Source organism: Myotis brandtii, unplaced genomic scaffold, assembly GCF_000412655.1.
Source record: "Myotis brandtii unplaced genomic scaffold, ASM41265v1 scaffold383, whole genome shotgun sequence".
Lineage (NCBI taxonomy): Eukaryota > Metazoa > Chordata > Mammalia > Chiroptera > Vespertilionidae > Myotis > Myotis brandtii.
Window position 1 is genome coordinate 768,589 of NW_005364711.1, and position 25,183 is coordinate 793,771.

The window sequence follows — 25,183 nt, forward strand, 5'->3', positions numbered from 1 at the left end:
CACACACCCCCTGCCAGAAGCCCACACCTGTTACCTGACAGGGGCATCACGCTATCCAGAAGGACTTCTGCTCCCTGGAAAGGCAGGGTCACAAAGTCAGACCTAGAGCAACAAGAAAGGAACACATTGAACATGGCCCTGAAGGCCAACTCCACTCCAGGCTGGTAGTTATCTTCTGTTAGTGCCATGAGCCCAGCAGTCCAGGGTGAAGCAGAGCAGATACTCATGACGGGCAGCAGATACCCATGATGGGCTCAGCCCCCATACACCTGAAGGCAGGCTGCCAGTTCTGCCACAAGCCTGACCTCAGAGGGTCTTCTTGCATCAAACTTCTAAAAAAAAAGCCTGCTTTGCTTTTGCCATATGATACTCAGGGGAGTTCTTCTAAGATAGGCCTATCTGGCTTAGTTTGGCTGAGGTGAGCAATGGAGTTTGTTTCTATCAGAATGCTAAAGCAGAGCAGGTAGCAGAAGAATTAACTGCTCTGTGTCCCAGGCTTAGTAGAACTGAGCCAACCAACAGAAACCCATCCCCTCCTAAGCAAGGTGTGTGCCTGTGCGAGGAGCCTGGACTCACCGGATTTGCCGGAGCACGTCTACTTTCACTCTCTTATATCCTCCGTAGTCCACATAGCGAATCTCGACTTCATTTGTCTCCTCGTAGGAGGCCACCACTTGGGCTCGCCACCAAGCACCATCCGCACCGGGGGCTGCGCAGATGACTGTTACTGCAGGGCAGGAGAGAGCTGTGGGCAAGCCTGGCCCAGGCCAGGGCACCAAGGGCTGCGAAGTCCAGGCTACCCACCTCCCCACATTCCTTCCCAGAGGCCTGCACCTCCAAGCTGCAGGGAACCGGAACGGCAAGGAGTCCCTGAAGCCTCCCCAGAGCCTAAGAAGCACCAACAGAAGCACCTGGATGTGGGTCATTCAGCCTAGCATCGGTGCCATCCAAACATCATCCAGACCAAAAGCATTCACCTACATCCATGTGCTCTGAAACTTAACTGGAGCCTCAGACGGACACAGATGAACCGGAATAAAAAGTAAAATACAGCTTAGCCGGTGTGGCTCAGTAATTGAGTGTCAACCTATGAATCAGGAGGTCACAGTTCGATTCCCAGTCAGGGCATATGCCCCAGTTGTGGGCTCAATCCCCAGTGTGTGAAGTGCAGAAGGCAGCTGATCAATAATTCTCTCTCATCATTGATGTTTCTATCTCTGTCTCTCTCTCCTTTCCTCTTTGAAATCAATAGAAATATATTTTAAGAAACACAAAACAAAAAACTCCACTCCACACCATGGCTCCGTCAGCCAGTACAAAGAGCAGCTTGTGCTAGCCAGGCAACTCAGCCCAGAGTACTCCATGCCAACAGCAAGAAGTCAGGAATGCTGGTCCATGAAGGATCCCAGGAGCAGAACAGGCCACCCCCAAACCTCTTCCCTGGCCTGGCTCCTGCCAACCTTCGGGGCAGCACTTACTTTCCACCGGGGTGGGCAAGGTGGGGATTCCAGGCTGAGAGTAGCAGAGGTACATTTGCTGGTCCAGGCTGCGCAGTGCATGGAAGGTAGGGTGCGTGTGCTGCTGCACAAACAGGTGCCCCGCGTTGACCTGGTTGACCACAATCACTTCCACAGTGATGCCATCTGGGAGCATGAGCTGTGGAGAGGGGAGGGGTAGCAGGCACTTCAGCAATCCTTCTCTTCTCATGTTTGGGTTAAGCCCTGAGGTCCCAGGACAAGTCTCTGAACTGGCACCTCTTTGAAAAGAGCATGGCAACCCAAAGCACATGGCACCCAGCTGGCAGGGATTCGAGGAAAACTACTTGAGCATGCAAAGTGCTTAGACACCACTGTGGCCCTTGTCCTGCCGTACCGTAAGTAACCACTAGAGGCAACCTCACACAGGGCTGGACAGGGAGGCTCCCAGGAGCAGGCTATGGGGGTCGTGCTGGGCCTCCCACGACCTGACCAAGGTCTATTGGCCAGAGCTCCCCATCCCCCACCTCCAGCATTCTTGAGTCTATAAGACCCCAGGAAGGCCAAAGGGAATGAGGTAGCCATTGAGAGCAAGATGCCAAGGTGGACAGGCCCTCAGGCCCCTCAGCTAGCTCCTCTGGGCCTGCAGCTGACCCCAGGAGCTTATGGGTTGACAGCATCTTTCTACTCTACCTTTCTGTCAGCAAGGGTCCACCGTCAAAGTCTGCAACAGTCAGAGTCATATTTGCTCTTCTCTGGGCTCCACAGGCATCCTCCCAACTCATTCCCATGCTGGGATTTGGAATGTAGGGCTGCTCCGTGGCCAGGCCCCACCTTAAAGGCCCTGGAAGAGGCCAAGACTAGTCTCTGAAAGAACTGTCCTTACATCCTAGCTTTCCCGATGCTAAGCTACAGAAACCATCCTGGTGCTGTGGACATAGCAGCACATCTCGTGCATCCTCTATCCAGGTGGCACAAGAGGCTTGGCTGAGAGTCCTGGCCTCCACCCCTCTAGGCCCACTGAGCCACACAGAAAACAAGGGAAGGAAGCCACACCAACCACTCAATTAACTAAAAATAAAGAGTGGGTCTGGGGCCAAGCCTCCTGAGGAAAACACTGATTCAGAAGTGAAGGGTGGAGTGAGGTTTAGCCCACTCCCAAATATCCATGGGAAAGGAAAGGGGCAGCATCCCTTCCCCCAAGGCACAAGGGTCTCTGGAGGGGTGGCGGGGGGGCAAGATACAGAACCAAAAAGCCCATTGTCCTAAACAAAAGCCAGGCAGGCAATTTTCTTGAGGCAGCATGTTCAGCCCATGTGTGAAATGCAGTCCAGCCGTGTGCATCATAATGACGTGCTGGTCAGTGAGGGACTATATATACAATGCTGGTGTCTCGCACAGCCCAGGTGTAGTAGGCTGTACCATCTAGGTTTGTGTGGTTATAACTCTTGTGTTCATGCCAACAAAATCGTCTAACACACCTTTCTCGGATGAATCCCTGTCACTAGGTGGCACATGACTGTGGCCTCAGTAAGATGAGGCCCAAATAGGGGGGAGGTACACTGTAGGACATGAGTGACAAGCCCCAGAGACTCTGCAATTGCCCAGGACACACGGACCCCTGAGATGTCAGCTCCTTCTCCTGCCCAACTCTCAGGGCAACCTCCGAAGAGCCACATGGCTTCCTGGGCCTGGCGGGGGTTACTGCTTCTCCTTTATACTCTAGGTACCTCCTGGGAAGCGGGATGGGGAAGGGAATCCTTCATCAGGGCCACCACTAGATTTGCCTTAACTAAGGGAAAGCCCATTTGAGCCCACAGCAGGGGCCTCATCCAGACACTGCTCCAGCTTCAAGGAGTTCCACACCAGCCTGGACCCGCCTAATCTCCTGGGTGGACTACAGTCCTTTCTAGGCAAATGCCTTGAACATATAGGGTGCCCAGGTGGCAGAGACAGGGGAGAGTGGTCCTTCCAATCAGGGCATTCTGTGAGCTACGGGCTCTGAAGGCGCCAGCCTGCTGTTAATTGGCAGCAGGAGCCCAAAGGTTCTTTCTTAGACCTTTATTTTCAAATCGAGACTCTATCTTTGGTCCTGAGTAGACTTGAGGAGGTAGAAGAGTTGTAAATCCACCCTTGTGGAGGCACTCCAGCTCCTGAGCCTTCCCCAGAGGACACAGGCTAGAAGCTGAACTGACCAATGAAGGCTAGAAGTGAGAGGGCAGAGGCATCAATGAGCTCTTGGCCATGGTCTTGGGAGTTTCTTGTTGGGAGAAAGGGATGCAAGAAGTCCTGGTCCCCCAGCAGCATGCTCACCCAGGAAGTCATTGGAAGAGAAGGCAGTGCCAGTGAAGGCAGTGGGGGAGCGTAGATATTGGTGAGGTTCAGTTCCTTGAACTTCTTCCCAATCAAGTTCAGCGCCTTGTCTACATGATGCTGAGAACCTAAGAGAAGGAGGAAGGAGGAGTCACAGCAGGTAAGACAAACAGAACAAAACCACACCCCATTCCACAGGACTTCTAGAGTTCAAGTGCGCCTTTAAGGTGTTAAATTTTGCCTTAGAAAGAAAGGCATCTAAAGGGGCTTGAAACCCACTGACCTTCTATATGGCAGATCTGGACATTCTGGGTGTAAGGCAGGGCGGAGATGTAGATCTTGGCACCAGATGTTTGCTTCAGAAAACTCACATACCGCCCCTGCTTGCCAATTAGCCGACCAACTAAGTGCTGAGAAAAAGAGTTAGTTAATGGGAAACCAATTCTTCCAAAACCACTCCCAAAGACCTACCTTTGTTTTTCACAAGGTCAAACTCAAACATATTATCATCTGTTAACATGTCAGCACTCCTTTCCTTGGCACTATTCTAAGCACTTGCATTTACTCACAATACCTATGAAATGGATACCTTTTTAATCTCCATTTTACAGATGAGGAAAACAAGCCCAGAGAGGCTAAGTAACTCACCCAACATCACACAGCTACTAAGCAGCTACACTGCAAGTCTGGCTCCAGGACTCAGCAGTTCCCATTTCATCCCCGACAATGTGGTCTGAATCCAGAAAGCTGCAAAGGCAGCATTTTCTTCTCCCAGATCCAGATTATGAGATGTTTCAGCACAAGGGTGGATTTACAACTCTTCTACCTCCTCAAGTCTACTCAGGACCAAAGATAGAGTCTCGATTTGAAAATAAAGGTCTAAGAAAGAACCTTTGGGCTCCTGCTGCCAATTAACAGCAGGCTGGCGCCTTCAGAGCCCGTAGCTCACAGAATGCCCAGCACACCAGACTTCAAGGCAGAAAGCAGCAGCCAAACTTAGCCATGACATAAGAAGCTCTGAATCACTCCCAAACGACCCCACCCCCATGGAGCTCCTAGGGGCCTGGTCCCTCAGCGCCCAGAGCTGCTCGGGTATGCCCTTTGCAGCCAATAAAGGAGAAGAGGGCATGTTGGTTATCAGGATCACTGGGGGAGCAAACAACTGAGAGAGCCAGTACCATGAGCCCGAGCTGCCTGCCTGACCCTGAGTTCAAAGCCAGCGAAGTCTTCACACGGCAGGAAGCTAAATGCCCCCGGAGAATGAAGTGGGCCAATTATTTCTGAGCCCCAGAGATAAACATCAAGACCAAGCTAATAAGTTATAAGTAAGAATAGCAAGAAGCTAGAAACTACTTAAGCACCCCGGAATTGGGGAGTAGTGAAGTAAATTGACATTCACTCAATGAATAATGCAGTTAAAATTACATTTTCAAAGAGAAGCACAGGAAAATTAAATTGTTAAATATTTAAAAGCATTAATTAAAGCAACATAATCTCAGTTGTGTTTAAAAACCACAGGGTACATACAAGACGAGAAGGAAATAAGCCTTCCCAGTCACTCTCGGGGGTAGGATTAGAGCTGATTTTTATTTTCTTTATACATTTCTATACTTCTCAAGTTTTCTAAAATATGGATTTATGCTGTGCTCAATTATAAAATACTTTGCATTGGAGAGCTTGGGCAGAGCACAGTGAGGGACTCTTTGCTGGCCCATGTCCTCTATCTGGTTTTGCTAGCATCTCCAAGCAGATCGGAGGCCCGGGACACACACAAAAAAACAGAGGCCTGGAGTTAGAAGAGGACAAGAATAGGACACTCCCAAGGCAGCTGGAGAAATTCCATTTTGCAGGAAGTTCTTTGAACCTTGGCAAAGTAGAGCATTCCCTTTCCCCTCAGCCTTGGGCTCACGAGGGAGCAGCCACTCCAGGTTGACTGTCCCTCCCCTAAACCCCACCCCCAAGCCCAATGAACCTGGGCCCAGGGGAACTTTTAGCTTGCAGCCCTTACCTTTGGCACCTCAATCTCCCAGATGATGAGGTCGACCTTCTTAGGATTGGAGCCTCCCTGGGCATTCTGGAAACCGTCAGTTTTCCTGAGCCCACAGCAGCCGTCCACTGAATCCATGCTGTTCCCGTCCGAGCCTGCAGGGGAGGAAGCAGCATGCACAGACACCCAGACACCAGCTCAGAGCAATTAATAATGCACAACTCCCAAACTCACATTCCTGGGAGGCCCGAGGCCCCCACCCCCCGCCCCCTCCTCAAGCTTGGCAGGTGACTGTCAACTGGAAGTCTAGAAGGCTCAGAACAACCCCAATGAAAGGAGGGCTGGGGGTGTAGATACACCTAATTTTAGCTTGTCATTTACAGTCCAACTTACTTAATTGGCAGCCACACCCAGCCACAGCTGCTAGAGCAGACAAGTGGTGAACTGGGAAGAAAGAACTGGCCCAGGAAAGGGGAGTACTGAGTGTGGGGGAGGGGAGGGGCCAACAGGTTCACATGCTCCCAGGAGCCAGATATTAGATCCAGGTCTCCCCTGAGACCAACTGGTCACAGCCAGTCCACACCCTCTGACAATGCCAGCCCCTCAGACCAAGAGTCGCTAGGTCCCAAGGCCCCTGGCCTAGGCTCACAGTCAGTGGCCTTCAGCCAAGTAGAGCTAGAAAAAGTCCCCTGTCGCTGGTACGTCCGAGGACCCCATTCTTATTCCCGATCAGGGCCCTGCCAAAAGTGGACACAGGAATGAGACCCTCCTTTTCCCCTGCTTAGGCCCGACTTGTGCAACTCTGAATGCTCTTCTGAGCTCATGGCGGTTCTCTAATGCCCTGGTCCAAAGACTGAGCTAAAGCTCACTCCCAAGAGGACAGGGTGGGCAGCAGGAGCCTAGCATTGACTTGGGCTGCTCCACTCTTGACCAAGAGTGTACCAAGGGGACCATCAAAGAAAAACAGAGGGCCAAACCCACTTAAGTGGCTCTCATTTAAATATGGACAACTCGATTGCCAGAAATAGAGGACTCCTGAGATTCTACTAATTAGGTTATCTTGCACTGGTTTCTCCAGACCCTGGGCATAATCCCATGTACTATCTGGATGCAAAGGAGTAAAGCTTAGGAGATTCACTCCCAGCTAAATCACCATCAAAGTGACCTCATCCCTTAACATCACCTGTTGCGGGAGGTGATGGGCCAACAGGTCCACATGGTCCCTGGAGCCAGATATTAGATGCAGGCGTCCCCCAAGAACAACTGGTCACAGTCAGTCCATACCCTTCTAATAATGCCAGCCCCAGCCTCTATCCGACAGAGCAGGACTGGATGGTACCTTCCACCCCGATGACACTCAGAGGTGGCTCGGACCACGCCAGGACTCTAGCAGGCTTCACTCAAAGGCCATCTTCCAGCTTTCTCACACACAAGGCAGAGCTACCATGAGAATGGAGGTGGGTCGGTAAGACACAGCCTGGTACTTGGCACAACTGAGTGCTCAGTGATTGGCACTAGCAGGCTTCTATCTACCGTCCCCAACGTCCCCGCACATCACCACGCTCAGTCACAGCCTCCTCTTCCACGAGGCCTAAACTTGGAAGCCTTCTGCATAGCTACTATCAATCTAGAATTGGCAATGACAAGGCCAGAGGGCTTGTTAATTAACCTGAGGGGCAAGAAGCAAAGGGAAACCCCTTTATTCTTAAGATTTTTCACCCATTTTAAAATGCCTTAAAAAAAAAAAAACTTTTAACATCCTTAAAGTTAGAGTGCATCTTACAGTCTCTGGCCTACTATATTCATGATAGGCAGCATTTTTTTTTCTTCCCAAGGTACACAAAAAACAGTAGTGTCATAATCAATAGCACCTTAGAGGTGGTAAAATGTAATGTGTGGTACACACCAGCAGCTGCTCAAAGTACTGAATTCCCAAGAAAGAGTCCCAACCTGCCTCAAGGTGAAATGATAGGAAAAGGTTCCAGGGCAAGCCAGTCAGAGACCCGAAGGGGAATGCCTCTTCCCAAGAGATCAATGAAAATGCCCCAGGGTAGCTGCAAAAACAGGGTCAGGAGCTGCTGACCTGGAAGTTAGCGGTCTGAACTGTCTACGCTGGGGTCAGCACTTGAAAAACCCAGTGGGCACTTCGTTACCCAAGTGCCCTTCTTTCCCGGGGGGTGGACCTGCAGCTGCACAGAAAGAAAATGGCTGAGGCGCTCTGCAAAGGGGACAGCAACACGCAGCAGAGCGCGAGCCTCCCACAAGTACGCAAAGCTGGGGCCAGTCTCTGGGCACTTACCAGGAAAGAGCTTCTGGAGAAGGAAAGCAGGTGAAGACATGGGAACAAGCACATGGTTAAAAGGAAATAAACCATTAAAAAAAACTCACACCTACTCTCGGTACTCAAGAGAATTAAAGCTAAGGAGGCCTCTCTCCATTAAAAAAAAAAAATTAACAGATTAGGGTTTAAAAGAGAAAAAGAGGCACAATTAGGTTAATCGGTGAACCCAACCCAACTTTGATCTGATTTTGTCAGATGGGCTAGGGAGGGTCACTGGCTGCCAAAACAAGTTACAACTCCCATGGCTTTGGGTTTAAGGCAGCCTAAATTTTCAGTTACCCACCAGCTCTCCGCTGTGCCCTGACTTTCTGCACGCCGACTGGGACACAGAAGTAGCAGAGAGAGAGGCAGCCTTTCCTACTACATAAAGGGAGACCCGCGTCCTCTGAGTGAGGAACGCCAAGACCCTCCTACCTCCCGAATGATCTGCTTCCGCATCCATGGTCCATCCATCCTCAGTCCCCAAGTCTGACAACTCCTCCTTCAGCACCCCATTGCTGAAGGGCACAGTACTTTGTGGCAGTGGTGAGGTGGTAGCATTGTCCCTAGGGCTTGAGTTGGTCTCTGTACAAGAGTCTTCGAGCCCTGAAGTGCTGACGGAATCTGAGCACTGCCCGGAGGAGGATTCTGAAGGGACACCCTGGCTATTGTCAGACATGCAGGTGACACAGCCAGCATCTTCCACCAGGACGCTTGTGTTGTCCAGCGACTCTCCGAGGGGGGCGGCTGGTGGTGGGCAGGGGGCCAGGGCGATGTGGTGCACAGAGTTCTTTGGCTTCGTGTCCTTGGTGGGGCTGGACAGAGGGCTGGTCAGGCAGCTCACATAGGTCTTTGGTGGTGGTAGCAGGTCCTCTGCTGGCTGGCCTGGCAAGGGGAGGGCAGCATCCGACGGGCCCAAGGTTGACTTCGACGGGTCCAAAGCTGACTCCAATGGGTCCAAGACTGCCTTCGCTGTGGCCGCCTCCACTGTGGCCTGAGTGGGCTCCAAGGCATCTTGCCTGAGGGCAGTGTTCTGGCAGATTGGGGCACATCTCTCCTCCTTCTGCCCTTGGAGCTGACCGGCTGAGGCCTGATACATGCAACCTGCCATCTTGCCCACAGTGGTGGCCAGCACTTCTTCAGTTGCATCCAATATCACTTTGGAGATGATCTGGTAGGCAGCCTGCTCAATCTCCTCATTTTTATCCAAGGACTCCTCTTTGCTCAATTTTCCATCCCAGGTTCGGCCTCCTTGGACACAGGGTGCCACTGTTTCATCATCCTTGGCCTGCTCCACATGAGCCAATTCATTAAAGCTAGTCATCAACTTCCCTGCTGTGCCCCCCTCCACCTGAGGTGGGCTGCTCTTCCTTTCCTCTCCCCCTCCTCCCAAGGGAGTCATGCTGGGCGCCTTGATGCTCTGTAATGCAGAGCCATGCTCCAGGGACAACACACCTTCTTCTAGCCCACTTTCTCCCAACACTGCGTCGCCAGTGCCTTCAGCCCCCATCTCTCTCGCCTTCTCCCCAGGGCCATGCTTCTCTGTGGGAGCTGCAGACTGGCCTTGCTGGCCCCACCCTGCCTCATGCCTGCACACTTCAGTGGCTTCGTGGGGGAACCGAATAGCCTTTGGGGATGGAAGGGCACACTCTAGAGGAACAGGCTTGGCTTCATCACCCATCTGGGCTGGTTCCACCCTTGCACTATCATCTCTGCATGTTCCTGGTCGAACTCTCGTGTCTGTGGTGTTAGACAGGCTGCCTGAGGACTCTGATCTACGACAGGCTGGATGTGACCGCAGCAAGGCCGGGGGTTCTGTGGGGGGTTTGTACACAGTGGCCAGCTCCTCTTCTGCTGGTTGTGTGACACTGGGGGGTGTGGACACTACTGCACGACAGGCATTTTCCACAGGGGCCAGTTCCTCGATGGCAGGGCCGGCCCTCAGCTCCACAGCACTAGCCTCCACCTGTTCGTCATGGCTGCTGACGTGCTCTTTTTTACGAGAGAAAAACCACCACCAGCCAAGGAGTGCTAGCATTCCAGGCAATGCCAAAGGGAAAAGCGAACGGAATTGAATGGCCATCCTGGAGGCTTGTAGTAGTTACACCTGGGAACAGAACGAGAAAGAGATGCCATGAGAGCCTGGTAAGAGGTTCCTGATGTGACTGCACAGGAAAGACAACAGACAGGGGACAGCAGAGCTGTTGGCTCTCCCTTTCCCTGCCCCTGAAGGGATCACCATCCCTTCACACCATGACTCTGGGTGAGCCATTGGAGGTGGGTGAGCAAGAAGAGACACCCCCTTCTGCTCCCTCATCCACACACACTCCCTTGAAACAAGCTAAGCCTTCTCCAGAATAAGTCCCTTCCTTCATCACTTCTAAATGCCAAATTCTCCCTATGTTTCCCCAAGGAGCTAGTTATGTTTAGTGTTTTAGTTCACTAAACTCCCAGATATCTTATCTATTTAGATGGCATAGGAGCATTTCTCAACAGCCATGGAATCCACATGTATATATCTCCCTCACATAACCATGAGTCAATGAAACATTAGTTATATAGCAGAGACAGCCAGAACAAAGGATGAATAAGAGCTCAAAAAGGATAGGGAGATGCTCCAGGGAAAGGGACCAGCAAATACACACAGTGGCATAGAGACACAGGTCGTGCTTGGAGAATCAAGTCCTGGGACTTTACTGCAGGGTCTTGACTTTATCCTGTAGAACCAGCATAGGTGTAAAAGGCAGACATAACAAACTGTGTTTGCAGGTGATTTGGGGAGCAGGAGAAACAGTATATGGAACAAAAGAAACATGGAGACCTAGGTCAGTTAGAGCCAGGAAAGGAGAAATGATCATGGCCTAGAAGAAGGCAGCAGAAGATGACAGGTATGAGGATTAGTTTAGAGGTATAGTAAGTGCTTTGCAGAGCAGGGTGAGCTCTCATTAGAGGTATGTAACAGACTTATTGAGAACGCTTGTATTCAGTGCCTACCATGCCAACAAATTTTATTCTGTATGGAAAAATTGTAAGTCTTCTTAAAACCTCCAATCCTTCATTGATATGGTGAATTGCACCGTAATTTGGATTTGTGCTTAATTGTAAATGCTTTACCAACTCTTAGTGGTTGTATCTACTTATCTAAATGTTTTCTGGCAAAAGCAGAACATACAGCTCCCCGAGTGAGCCTGATGATCAGCAGAGGTGGGAAACACTGTTCCAGGACTTTGCATCTCAGAGCACAGTCTGTGGACCAGAAGCATCGAGCATAACCAGGGAACCTGCTTATAGTATCTCAGTCCCTCTCCAGACCTGCTGTACTGCAAGCTGCATAACAAGCCTCCAAGAAGATTTACAAGCACGTTTGTGAAGGTGCTAGGAAAAGTGCTTCTCTAAATGACAGGGGTGGGCAGGTCACCTCCAGAAAGTCCCTCATCTTTAACGATAAACCTTCCTGCTAATATCTGAAGATGAAGCAATGAGACTGGAAAATACAAAGCAAACCTAAGCAGCAGCCCGGGCTCAGAAGGCTCTGTATTATACCCTCCAGGTGGAAAGCTTCAATAATGCTGTCTAACAGCTTAAGATTCAAATGAGAAACCTCACTAGATACTTCTCTTGCATCACCTAATCTTCAACCACCTGGTTTGGAATATATTACCATCTTAAAGATTTAAAGAACTCAAGGTTATACAGTTAAGGGAACGGAACTCAGGTTCTACTCCACATTAAATCCAGGATCCACTAATTAATGGATCTGTGGGGATAAGACATTTTATGGGCCAAGAAAAGGGGAAGTTTGTACTGCTCTTAAAATTTTATGACCATACCCTATGACCCCCAAATTCCCACACCTGGAATCTTTTCTTAAAAAAAAAAAATTAAAAATAACTCTGCATAGGCAGAAGTCTATATATAAGAATATTCACCGGAGTATCATTTGAAACAAAACTCATAGAAAAAACTGCTAAATATATTGTAGAATCTAGGGACAAATCATTGTTAGAGAAGGAAGCTGACTTTAGGTACTGACTTTGAAAAACTGCTGTGATGCCAAAAATAAAAGCTGTAGACCACCATGTGCGCATGAGGTCTGTGTCCATATAATCATCCCATGAAAAAAACTGGGATCCTATTGAAAATGGATAGTCTTCCTTCTTTTGGGGAAGAGAGTTTTTTTTATAATTTCTTTCTCAGTGGTTCTCCAATTTGGCTGCCCATTAGCACCATTTGGGATGCTTTTAAAATCCCAAGATGGCACCCAAATCAATTAAATCAGAATCTCTGAGGGAAAGATGCAGGCACCAACTTTGTTAACTGAGGTGACTCCAATGTGCAGTCAAGTTGGAAAATCACTGTTCTGTAACAACTTGCACACACCCAAAAAAGTGTTAGGTTATGGGATATTTGCTTTGTGTCCAACATCGTTCATATAAAAATAAATAACATTTGAGAAGGAAAAGAGGCTATGGGGGAAGGGTGCTCTCAGGAAAAAGTAGTATACAGGAGACATAGCCTATTGTCAGGAGATTAAGTCCCACCCAACAGGTCACATGCAACAGGAAGTGGGGCTGGGGTCTGAACTCAGATGTTCTTGTCAGTAAATTTAAGTATCTGATTCCTTATTAACTAGACAATCCTATTTCAGCAGGGTGTATAGTTATGAGTCCCATAGTATTCTAGCAATTCTCTGATCTCAAGAAAAAGATTAAATGGAAAGGGGTAGACAAGACATAGGATTCTTTTTCTTCCTAACAACCCATAGGTGGCAGTCTCCCATTTTACACAGGAAGGGCCCAAGGCCATAAACTCAAATTGGGGGGTGTGTGTGTAAGGGGGGTAGTTGTTATCCAAGACATAAACTGCCTCTCAAAACACTGGGATACCCCCCCACACACACATTGGAACTAAAAGTTGAACCAAGGGGTCCAGCAGTTGATCCCACCCCACCGCTGGAGATTGAAGAAACTGGCTGTAAGGCATACAGACATTACAGCCTGGCTTTGGTCCTGAATCCCAGGAGATCCATACCGCATCCCAGACCCTGGCCTGCCATGTCACTGACCTCCCCCAACTTCACATGTTCTGCTCCCGGTCCTAGTTCACGTTCAACACAGAACCAGCGGCCTGGGGCCACTATACACACTTCCTGCCTGCTGCTCTGTGGCTCACAGAGGCACCGCTACCACTCACCCACCTAATCCTCCCTGCCCAGCTTGTTTCCAGAGACTGAGGCTCTAAGCCCCCAGACCTACCATCTATAGCCCCCCTGCAAACAGGCAGCTGTAGCTACTCTGCTAATTACAGCTTAGGAAACTTTCTATACCAATGATGGCGAACCTATGACACGCGTGTCAGAGGTGACACGTGAACTCATTTTTTTGGTTGATTTTTCTTTGTTAAATGGCATTTAAATATATAAAATAAATATCAAAAATATGTCTTTGTTTTACTATGGTTGTAAATATCAAAAAATTTCTATATGTGACACGGCACCAGAGTTAAGTTAGGGTTTTTCAAAATGCTGACATGCCGAGCTCAAAAGGTTCGCCATCACTGTTCTATACCATTTCCAAGCCAGACACCCCTGTTGTTGTGCCAGGAGGGCCTCCTAGAAAGCATTTAATACCGCTACCCTAGTGCCATGTTGCCCAACCCACAGGTTCCTGACGAGGTCCTACCTGGGTCCCCAGTGCCCACCATTCACATGCTGGACTAGAGCTGAGAGACCTTCCCTCTGCTGAGGAACCAGAAGCCAGTGGCCACTATTCTTCCATGCAAAGCCCTCCTCTCCACGACTGCCTCTAGGGACAGAAACTGCCCTGGAGTGGAACTGAAGTGCTCCGGGCACTTGAGATAAGAGGTAAGAGATCCAAGAGGGGGTGAAATGGTTTATTTTTCCCTTGCCACCAGGGGATGGTGGTTAGATATGAGCTTCTCCACCAAACACAGAGCCAAGAGCCCCTGGAATAAGCAGCCCATACCACCCAAAGGTGATGTGAGAGCCTAGCTGGGTTTCGCTGAAGGCACCTCACAGGGAGCTCCTGGTGACTGAAGCCCCACTTCCTGCCCGTCAAATGAAGTCCCTCACTTCCTTAGCCCCCAGTTCCTAGAGTCCTACACGAGCCAATCTCACCTCACTCAGACTGACCTCTGTGAATTGGTAAGGTGCCATTTTCCCTGATTTATGTGAACACAGAGCCCTGGACTTGTGGCGCAGGATGTACCAACCTTTCCTGAATTCTCAGACAGAGCTGCCCCATGTGCACGCACACGTTTCAGCCTAACAAGGCTCTCCGGTACCTTCCTCCTTAAACAGACTCTTGAGTTGCTCTCTCTGCCCTCTCTTTTTTAAACGTGTACCTCTCAAAAATGTAAGTGGCATTTAATAGTGAGGATCTAAAAGCCTTCACACTCGCAAGTAAACTGAATGAAGGTGGCTGCTTCCCTCCCCCACTCCAGAGGCCCAGGCCTCTCAGGCAGGATTGCCCCTGCCACCCTTCCCCTACCCCCATCAGGGAAAAGGATGCAGAGCCCCGGGCTTAGGGTTGGTGGGGAGGAGACTTGGCTAGTTTGAATCTGTTGGAATGAAATAGCTGCCTGCTTATTTTTAGCAGGTCCATTTACCCGTAAATAGATGCACGCTGGCTAGCTGCCCAGTGGTCACACAGAGCTGAGGACAGGCACGTGTGTCACAGCCCCATAAGACCTTAGTGCCCACCTACTCACTCCAGGTTCTGAAAGGATTCCTTCTTTCTCCCAGAGGAACCTGCAGCTTCTTAGAACAGCTTACCTCTGGAGAAGTAATTGCTTCACTCCCAACCCCGAAGACCAGCTGGGGCATTGCAATCTAGGGCCTTCTGCTAAACAAGAAAACAAATCTCTGGGAATGGTGCAAAGAGTGTTGGTCCCAGTGAGTCAGCCTATTTGTCTGCAGTTATTGTGGAAAAAGAGCTGCATGTAATTAATCAATGGGAAAGTCCATCATAAAAATAAGAACCTAGGTGCCAAGAGTCTCCTAAGTCCAGTCTGGGCTTGGACCTGGTCAGTGAAGTTACATCCACTCTGTGTTCTGAATGGACTTTTACACAGGGGTGGGCAAAGGCAGGCTTACATGGAAAATAATACAATAATAAACAAGTAATAATACAAGAATAAGCTCTGTGTTTTGCATACTCACAAGTGTAAACCTACTTTTGTTAACCCTGTCTGGTTGAAATTTGAACATTTCTTCCATTATTCCAGGGTTATGTGTTCACCAACAGAAGGAAGCTCAAGACACTCCATCTCCTGAGAACTTCTTGCCAAGGGGGGTAGGCGCTTTTCCCCTGGAAGGGGGTTTTCTAAGGACAGGGAATGATCCAGAACCTAAAGCCCAGCACTTGCTGCCACTGCACTGGGAGAATAACACCAGGCTGTGGACCAGGCCAAGGCTCCTCCATCCCTCCCCTAACCCTAATAAAATGCCTCACTTGCAACCCTCGAGTTTGCTGGAGAAAGACAAGAGTGCCTTTTGGGTTGCATTAACCCAATTTCTTATCAGGTTGAGGATATGCACATACATTCAAATGTGTTTAAATTTCAGCAAGAAAAAGCTTCTGTGCTCCAGAAGCTCACAATCCAGATGGAAGAGCCAGTGTCTCGCTCACACATACACACATATCAGCTGAGCCCGGTTTCAGAAACAGGCAAAGAGGACCCAAGGAAGGTTGTCTCAACGGCCAGAATTCCCTTAGGTTGCAGTGGTAGGTTAATGACATCAATTAAGGTTCTAAACCAGGGGTGGGCAAACTTTTTGACTCCAGGGCCACAATGGGTTCTTAAACTGGACCGGAGGGCCGGAACAAAAGCATGGATGGAGTGTTTGTGTGAACTAATATAAATTCAAAGTAAACATCATTACATAAAAGGGTACGGTCTTTTTTTTTTTTAGTTTTATTCTTTTCAAACGGGCCGGATCCGGCCCGCGGGCCGTAGTTTGCCCACGGCTGTTCTAAACCCAATGTATCTTTGGGAGTGAGAGCAGAACAAGTCCTGGGAACAGAGGCTGAAGAGCTGGCCAGGGGCCAGACAAAGGGAGTCTGACCTTTACTGTCAACGCAATGGGCAGTTGCGACATGGCCAAAGCAGAGCAGGTCACAAGAGGCAAAGGCCTGGCTAATCCCCAAGTGGCAACTGAAGTCCAATATTGGCAGCCACTTAGTCACAGGGAGCTACTGAGCACTTGAAATGTGACCAGTGTGACTGAGGAACTGAATTTTAAATTATATTTAGTGTCAATTTACTTTAAATAGCTATATACGACTGGTGCTACCTAGTGGACAGCACAGTGCTACAGGATGTTCCCAGAAGACCTGAAGGAAACACAAGAGCTGCATAAATGCTGAGAAAGCTAGTGCCTACCTTGCTGGGCAATGTTTGGTCCTGCCGCTGAGGGTGGGGAACGATGGCAAGCTGGTTCACTCACCCTCAGCAGCATGGCTGGGGGCCCAGGAATCAGAGTGCTGGAGCCATGCCTCACTTGTGTTGGTCTCAGCCCAGTCTCGGTGTTCACAGGGTTGTTACCTTCATCCTTAGGGTGCGTGAGTGAGCTGTGATTCATGTTGGCCCTAAAGATTCCAAATTAGCTCACAGTGGGGCTGTGAGGTCCTCCTGCCCAGGGCTGTTCCCCACACCCTTCATTGTGATGGCCCCCCAGAGCAGCCCAGTCAGCCACTCTCCTGGTTCTGGATCACAGAACACTCCACAGCCTGTTCTCCAAGAGACTGGAGGCTTCACACAACAATGTCTGGATGGGCAGGCCTACTCAATAAAGCCTTTTCCAACCAAAATGGGAACCAGAGCCTGGTACCAAGAATTCCAAGTAAGTAGAGTCAAAAGTGAAAATCCCATCTCTGAACATAGTCTCCAATTAAGAGCTCTTCCTCCTCCAGTTCAATTAAAAATTAAACTCCCAGTTTGGAAAAGTTGGTTAAAGAGGAAAACACAAGTGTGAACTACCCAGCCTCCCTCCTTCTCTGCTGACCACTCATGGCAGGTCCAATCTCATTAGGCTTCAAATAATAAAGGGGAAAAAATTGGCACCTCCTACAAAGGTCTTTACATTACTTCATTTGGGGGCTAGGGAAATGGTTTAAGATTTTTTTACTATGATGATAAAGCAGGTGCCACCAGTGTTCCTGGGTACACAGAGTTCCTGCCCATGACCACAGAGCACTACACAAGACTACCCAAAAGGTATGACATTCTGATCAGACAATAAGCTTATCTAAAAGCTAATAAAGATGACATGTGACTTCAAAAGGAATCAGAAAAGATGGTGTGAGGCAAAAACCTTTCATAGCACCATCTCAGGGGACAAAGCAAAGAGGTAGACACTGCTTTTACAAATGGCAAACAGTGCCCTATAACCAACTCAGAGATCACATAAAGGCATAAGGAATTTCTATTCACCAAATATGTATTGGTACCTACAGGGTACAAAGCACAGTGGGACACAGAAATGAGTCAAACAAACACACTACTTTCGAGGCACTTACAAGTCCTTTTGGGGCAGAAAATACCAAAGACTTCTCCTCTGGTAGGCCTATTACTGCCACTGACCAACTGACAAGTTTGGTCCAAGAGTCAGGCAAGTGTCCTGGCCAGGGTGGGGAACAAACATGAACCAGGCTGCCAGTTTCTCCAGATTAGGATGTTCTAATAATGCCCTGGGGTGGGAGATGGGAGGGTAGCAGCTCAAATGGAAGGCAAGGGAGATTTGGTTGGCCCATTCAATATGCAGACTTTCATTCAATACCCATTTTCACCACTACCTGCTGCCCAAATCCACATCCCTTCTCATTTAAACTACTCCATAAAATAAAGCCAGATCTACTGGCATGCCAGAAGGGTTATGAGGGCCTAGTTGTCCTTGCCAACTTTCTAGCAACCCTCCTGTCTCTGGCCACACCTCAACCCAAGCCTACAAAGGGGCTTGTCCTTGTGTATGAACCAGCACACTTTCTCAGCAAGCTACTAGAAGACAGGCTCCACAAAAACAAGGGAGTAAATCAAGAAAAGCTAATAAAGATGACACGTAACTTCAAAAGGAATCAGAAAAGGGAGGGGTAGGCACAGATCCAGGAAGCAACACAAGAGAAAGGGAGAAGGAATTTCCAGGATGAAGGGGAAGCAGAGCCAGGGACGGGTACATTCCAGGAGCAATATGGAACGCTAGTACCTGGTATGTTTAAGCAAATGAGAGGAGCTTGATAGCAATGGCTAAGGCTCAGGGAAGAGTCAGAGAACTAATGCGAGAGACACAGAAAACAAAGCTAAACAAAGTAAGTTAGGAGAGGAGAGGGAAGAGGATGGCAAGAAAGGAAATATGGAAAACTAAGAACTTTTCAGCTACTGTATAAGCAGTATTTATATCATAACAATGCATACTACCTCTATACTGAGGATGAGGGAAGAAAAAATGTAGGAATGAGCCAAATCCTTACCTTTCAGAGTAGAAAAGCAAATCAGATAAATAAAAAGGAAGAAAAGATGGAAAGGAAGGGAGAAGTATACTATTTAGAAATACAGAGATAGGGAGGACAACTAGATGAAAGCAGCTGCCTCTAGAAGAGAACAGGACAGGAGGGAGAGCACTCAGGGCAAATGGCTGTTCTTTCAAACCTGTGCGTAGTCAAAAGTCAAAACTTCCTACAAGCAATATTTTCATAGAAAATTAATATATTCTTAAGTATTAAGTAGCAATGGATGTTCTATTACCATACAGCTTTTGTTTCTTTAACCATCATAATAAATATGTATGTCATCTCATCTATGTATAAATTTATAATGCTTTATTTCCCATAGTAACTGATGCTAATTTTGCTTCAGAGACACCCTCCCCCCCACAACTGCCCTGCTGACAACAGTAATAATCACAAAGAGAATATGCTTATTAATAGACCCTTCGGAGCGAGGCATCTGGTTCCCACACCATTGAGGCCTAGCCAGCATCAGGTAACAGGACCCCTTGGGCCTAGTCATTTCATAAAGATCTGTATACCCAATGTGAGCCAGGTTCTGCTGAAGATGCTAGAGCCCTCAGGAAGCAAAGGTGGAGGGAGGAGTAGGTAGGGAGTCACATTTCAGATCGCAAGATACTACAAAGATGCAGCAAGCAAATGTAATAAACCTGCAGCCTCTCAACCGCTTCTGAGAACTGAGCCCTAGGCATCCCTTGTACATGATGAATTAACTATACCCCTGGGCATCTAGTACTGTACTAGTTGGGAGAGTTGAGAAACAGTCACTCGGCCATCTTCCGTGTTCTGCGGTTTAGACGAGGAACCAAGGTGGAGAAAAGCTGGATAAACTGCATGTGGGAGAGGGGAAGCTTTAGACAGAACAGTCAGGGAATGCCCCTCCAAAGAGGTGGCAGCAGAGCTGGAACAGTAAGCGGCAGCCATGCCAAGGTCTGGGAGGACAGGGAAAGGAGAGGGGAAGAAAGTTCCAGGCAGGGAGAACACGTGCCAAAGTCCTAAAGCAGGAACAAGCTTGGCTGACTCAAGAGGCAGCAAGAAAGGGAGGTGAAGATGAGGTTGGAGGGCTGCTGCCAGAGAAACTGCTCCCCAGCCTCACTGGGCAGGCGCAGTGCTGAAGGTCAAGAACCCAGAGGAACAGGTTCACCAAACTTCCTCCAGAGAGGGAAACCAACTTGCCCCAACAGCCAAGGGGCTATAGTTTCTAGACTAATAATCAGAGGCTGATTCCAAATCTATGCCAGAAACAGGGTGCCTCTGTGGCTGGTAGCATAGCCGGTGCACACTGTGTGAGTAAACAGGCCCACTTTTTACAGCAAATACGTTTGTATGAAGCCCTGGGGTCACACCACTTATTAGCCTGGTGGATGGGAACAGGGACACACACACACACACACTCTCAGCCCCACATAAGTCCTTGCCACTTCTTTGAAATACACTTCGCAAAAACAACCTCGCTCTCCAGCCAACATAAACCATAGGCAACAGAAGGGGCCTTATATGGCTTGAAGCTTTCTTAATCAGAAACAGATAGATGGGCTGGAGTTGGCAGCTCCATGTTAGAGAAAAGGAGGAGCCAAAAAAACAGGGCGGGGAAAGAAAGGACGGCAGTGTGGAGCAGAACTCATTTGTCAAACTCCTTTTTCATATCTCATCAGCCTCCTTCTAACTGGCTCCCTGTAAGAATTCCTCCTGAGGGACGTTTGCCTCCTCTCATGCTCTTATTTTGGTTACATCAGTACTCAAGCTGCCAGCACATCCATAGTTTTACAGAATTTTTTAGTGTCTGTTTGGTGGCCTGCCCCTAAGTTGGGTGACTTCCCATGAAAATAGGTTGATTTCCTTAGAAATTGGCTGCTGGGCAACAAGTGGTGTCATTCCCCTGGACAGCAGTCCTGAGTTCCCCCGCTCACTGGGCTGCCTTGGTCACATGCCTGCCTGGCCCAGGAGGCAGGGTTGGGCCCCGGCCACAGATCCAAAATAGAAAAGGCAGCCCCAGGGACCTCTTAAGCCTACCTCTCCCCCACCACCACCAGCACCAACACCCCATGATAGCTTCTAGGGTGGCTTTATTCTCCTTCCTCCCGATTAGAAAGCAGCAGCACTCAGGACCTGCTCTGTACACTGAAGCCACATGCACTTGGCCCTCCTAAAGGATACCAGCTGCCCAAAATAGCACGACAGCACAGGCTTGGCCAGGTGGGCCTCAGCAAAGTCAAAGGACAAAGCAAGGAGGTTTTTCTCAGCACAGCCTTTTCTCACCAGAGACAGAACTCAAGGCACATCAGACTGCAGGCCGCCTTCCAAGGCAGCTCAGGGCAAGTCCCTCCTGCTCCTTTCTCCTTGGAGGGCAGGAAGAAGGGGCAAGAAGATTTACAGAAGTCTGGACTGGCCTTCAGATCTGCTGTCCGGAGCCAAGGTTGGAGGAGAGGGGGGTGGGAGTGGCAATGGAGAATGGGGCTGAGGGCTGGGCTTGAACAAATCCTGCTGCCTCCTCCAACAGGACCAAGCCTGTTGAGGGCCACATGGTCTCCTGACCTCCATGTGAGGTCTGAGAGGCCACATTATTATTAGCCAGAGAATGATGAGTGACTTCAAGATTGTCTTCTCAACCAGAGAACGGAGCTAAACCAAAGTCTTCAGAGCGTTTTCCAGGGTTGGAGGAGGGGGGTGGGAGTGGCAATGGAGAATGGGGCTGAGGGCTGGGCTTGAACAAATCCTGCTGCCTCCTCCAACAGGACCAAGCTACTGCCAGGTAACAGCCTGCTGTTGAGGGCCACATGGTCTCCTGACCTCCATGTGAGGTCTGAGAGGCCACATTATTATTAGCCAGAGAATGATGAGTGACTTCAAGATTGTCTTCTCAACCAGAGAACGGAGCTAAACCAAAGTCTTCAGAGCGTTTTCCAGGCCTTCAGGCATAGCTACTGTCTACAAGGCTTTCTTAGTCACAGTCATCATTTGTGCAGCTCAAAGGCACCGGATGGTTGCATAATTTTGATAAAACATGGCTTTGGAAAGGAAAAGCATTAAAGAGTAGGATCCTGAACATCGGTTTCCTGACAAATGAAAATGTCCTATAAAATGGGATACAAATATCTCCATCATGGGGCTGAAATGACTCAAAACACCTAACAGTCTGACTCAGCCTGTGGAACAAATAATTGTAATCTTTTAAAAATCCAGTTGTTTTCTGGATGAGGCTGGAGGGTTAATGGGGCAGTAAATAAAAAACAGCCTCTAAGCATGGAGCTAGAGATACAGAACCCTGATCCAGGTCCAAAGCCAGCCCAGCCCTGCATCCTGGGATCAGAATACCTTCCTCATATACAAAGTAGAAACACGTAACCTCACAGGGTTGAGAAACAATAAGAAGGGAACAGTTCAGAAAAAAACCTCCTATGATGCCAGGTACACAGTAAGTGCTCAATAAGTGTCTGTAATGCATCGTATGCTCTCTGGCTCCAAGAAAAGAGTCTCTCGCATTATATACCAAAGGTCAGTCTATCAGGGTTCAAACTAAGTATGCCCAGGATGAGAGAAGGGGGCATCTGGAAATAAAGCCCACTCCCCAGAACTGGCCCCACACCAACACTTCAGGATCCCTACTCTACCGCAGCTCTCCCCACACCTTTTGTAAAAACAGGACTCCTAACACTGACATGGACTGGAGAGATGGAATGAAAATAACATTAGTTTGTAAGGTATCTGCAAACTGTTTAGCAAAGGACCCACACTGGGATCCTGCAGGAAGTATTCAGGTGGGTGAAGGACAAATAGGTCAGCTGACATCTGAAGACAGGCCTTAGAGACCCAGCAAAGACCGTTATGATAATAAGCAGGCTCTCAAACCAAAATGGCTTTCCGACGGCTTAGCATTTGGCTCTTTGCTTCATACATTCCCAGATCCCTCACTACGCTCCTCAAACTGTTTCATAATTGATCACTGCCCTCCAAACTGGCAGATCACAACTTCTCAATGTGCCATGGAAAGAGCTAATAAATAATTTGTCACTAAAGCCGCTTGTTTTGTGGATTATGAAAGATGAAGCCCAAGTATATAATGCTTTAGCTTTTAGAGTTGGACAAAGAACTAAAACCAGTGCTGTCCAATAGAAAGTTCTAGGATGATAAAAATGTTCTAGACCTACATTATCCAATACTGCAGCCCCTGGCCACATGAGGCTACTGAACACTTGAAATCTGACTAATATCACCAAGAAACTAATTGTTAAATTTTATTTTATGCTTAAATTTAACTAGTTACACATGACTAGTTAATACCCTAAAGACAAGGCAGCTCTAGACCCTCTCCCCTAAGGATCAATTTAGATGAGACTAGAAAGGGTGTAAAATATAAATATAAAATATTTAGCACAGTTAAGAGAACTTAAAATGCACCTAAAACTGGATTGGGTTGGGGTTTTTTTAAGTCTTTGACTTGTACTATCCACTAAAGCAGGGGTGGGCAAACTTTTTGACTTGAGGGCCACAATGGGTTCTTAAACTGGACCGGAGGGCCGGAACAAAAGCATGGATGGAGTGTTTGTGTGAACTAATATAAATTCAAAGTAAACATCATTACATAAAAGGGTACGGTCTTTTTTTTTTTTTAGTTTTATTCATTTCAAACGGGCTGGATCGGGCCGTAGTTTGCCCACGGCTGCACTAAAGCAAGCATCTTAGCCCAAAACCACTCCTCCCCATAAACAACCCTGCAGGCCACTCTATTCTTCCAGGAGTCCCCAGGCACTTCAGTCTAACAAGGTTCCAAGGAACATAATCTGAATGCCTTTGATGTTGACCAATCCTGCCTAGAACCAGGTTTCACCCCTGAAAGCTGTACCAAGCCCTCACCCCTCAAATCCAGGGCTCTTGCCAGCTAAGCCTAGTGGTGAAACAAGCCTTATCAGCTTGCAGCACTGTATACCTTTACTTCCAGAACTCACCTGGGGCCCCCACTTTGTTCCTAAGTGCATGGGCCTCAGTGGCACCTGGTTAAGTGAAGTCAGCCAACCAGTATTACCAGATGGGGATAGAATGTTTACTATCGACTGTTGCAAACTATCAAACCGAATTGTAGAAACATCCAAATGGCGGGGACCTGGACAGAACAAAGACCATATAGAAGGAAGAAAGGAAAGTTAAGGAATAGGACATCTTGAAGATTGCTTATTGCTAAAAGCCAGTCCTCTGAAGGCCGAATGATAGACACACTCCTTCACTCTAACAATCTGCTTAGAAAGCAACAGAAAGATTAAGAGTAATGCCCATGGATTTGACTATGCCTTGGTTCTTCTCACAAAGCCCTCTAAGGGCCTAGCTTAAGTCCAAACCCACACTATCAGTTTCTCTACACCTCAATTTGTATTTCAATTGACCATTGAAACAATACCTCCAGCTTCACTCACCTCACTTGTATTCAGAGGTATGAGGATGAAAGGAATAGGGAGGTGTTTGCTCACAACTCGCCCAGAACAGTAGCTATCAAGGAAAAGGCATCCTCTAAATTTTAGTTCCCACATCCCCACCAATTACTTCTCCAGCCAGACTCTGTCCAACTCAAAACACTGTCATTGACCATGTTTCAAACTGTCTAGGTTTAAAATTAGGTACCAAGGCCAGCAGGTTTGCTCAATGGAATGTCACATATGATGGATACGTACTGTTAAATGATCATAAAAGTGAAACCTGAGTGAGGTATGAACAGAAAGGGATGTGGAAGAAGCAGAACTTGCCCTAGGAAGCAAAGATTAGGATTAAAATGCATCCCATATAGACAAGCAACTCAAACAGTATGACTTGATTTAAATGGTGAAGCAGCCTGAACTTCAAGTAGGGGAAAGACAGGTAGTTTAATCTAATTGCTGTGCCCATGCACTCTACCCCGCTTGAGAAGCCTCCACTCACACCTTAAATGGGACAAGAGGCGATAGGATTCAGCACCTCCCAGAGCAAAGGAATACTCCTCAGAATGGCAAGCTGAAGGTATTAACTTGTACGCAAAACTGTAGACTTCCCCACAGTAGCACAACAGACCAAGCTGCGGAGAAACCATTCCATTCTAGACTCATAGGGAAGATTAGGAAGGAGTTGCCTGGGGAGAGTGGGTTGGAAGGCACCAGCTCACCAGGCACAAGGGGTGCCCACTCCTCAAAGCCCTGAAATGAGCACTCAATCAAGTCATATTTGTTGCAGGCTAGAGCCAGGAGGCTGGCTGGCAATGTGGGGAAACCAATTTGTTTTCCTTTTCCTTCCAACCAAGTTTCCAGGCCAGAAGCAGGGGGAGGGTACTTTTAATAAAATTCAAATCACTCAAGTGATTCAAGAGAAAATGTCAGTCTTAGAGATTCTTTAAGAGGGAATAAAAACAAGGCCTGAGAACCCATCATGCACAGTGCAGGGTTTCACAAATATTTCAACTTGTCTTTAGGGTGAGGAGAGGGAACTGTAAAGGCCAAAACTAGCCTTCACCCAAAAAACGATGGCTAGGACACAGGTCCAAAGCCCACCAATAATTTGGGTTACCAGGTAGAACAAAACAAATTGCTTTAAAATATTGATGCTC

General features: G+C 48.3%; 1 protein-coding gene across 1 annotated transcript in view; it reads right to left on the reverse strand.

Moving 5' to 3' along the window:
* AKAP1 (A kinase (PRKA) anchor protein 1) overlaps positions 1-10,202 on the reverse strand; it is a 13,668-nt gene extending 3,466 nt beyond the window's left edge. Inside the window, exons 1-7 of the mRNA XM_014544831.1 lie at positions 8,531-10,202; positions 5,797-5,930; positions 4,072-4,198; positions 3,789-3,916; positions 1,479-1,656; positions 577-727; positions 35-102 (exon numbers count right to left, since the gene is read on the reverse strand). Of these exons, the coding sequence (XP_014400317.1) occupies positions 35-102; positions 577-727; positions 1,479-1,656; positions 3,789-3,916; positions 4,072-4,198; positions 5,797-5,930; positions 8,531-10,178 (2,434 nt within the window). The 5' untranslated portion in view covers positions 10,179-10,202. The remainder of the gene's footprint in view (positions 1-34; positions 103-576; positions 728-1,478; positions 1,657-3,788; positions 3,917-4,071; positions 4,199-5,796; positions 5,931-8,530) is intronic.
* Between the last annotated feature and the right edge of the window lie 14,981 nt (positions 10,203-25,183).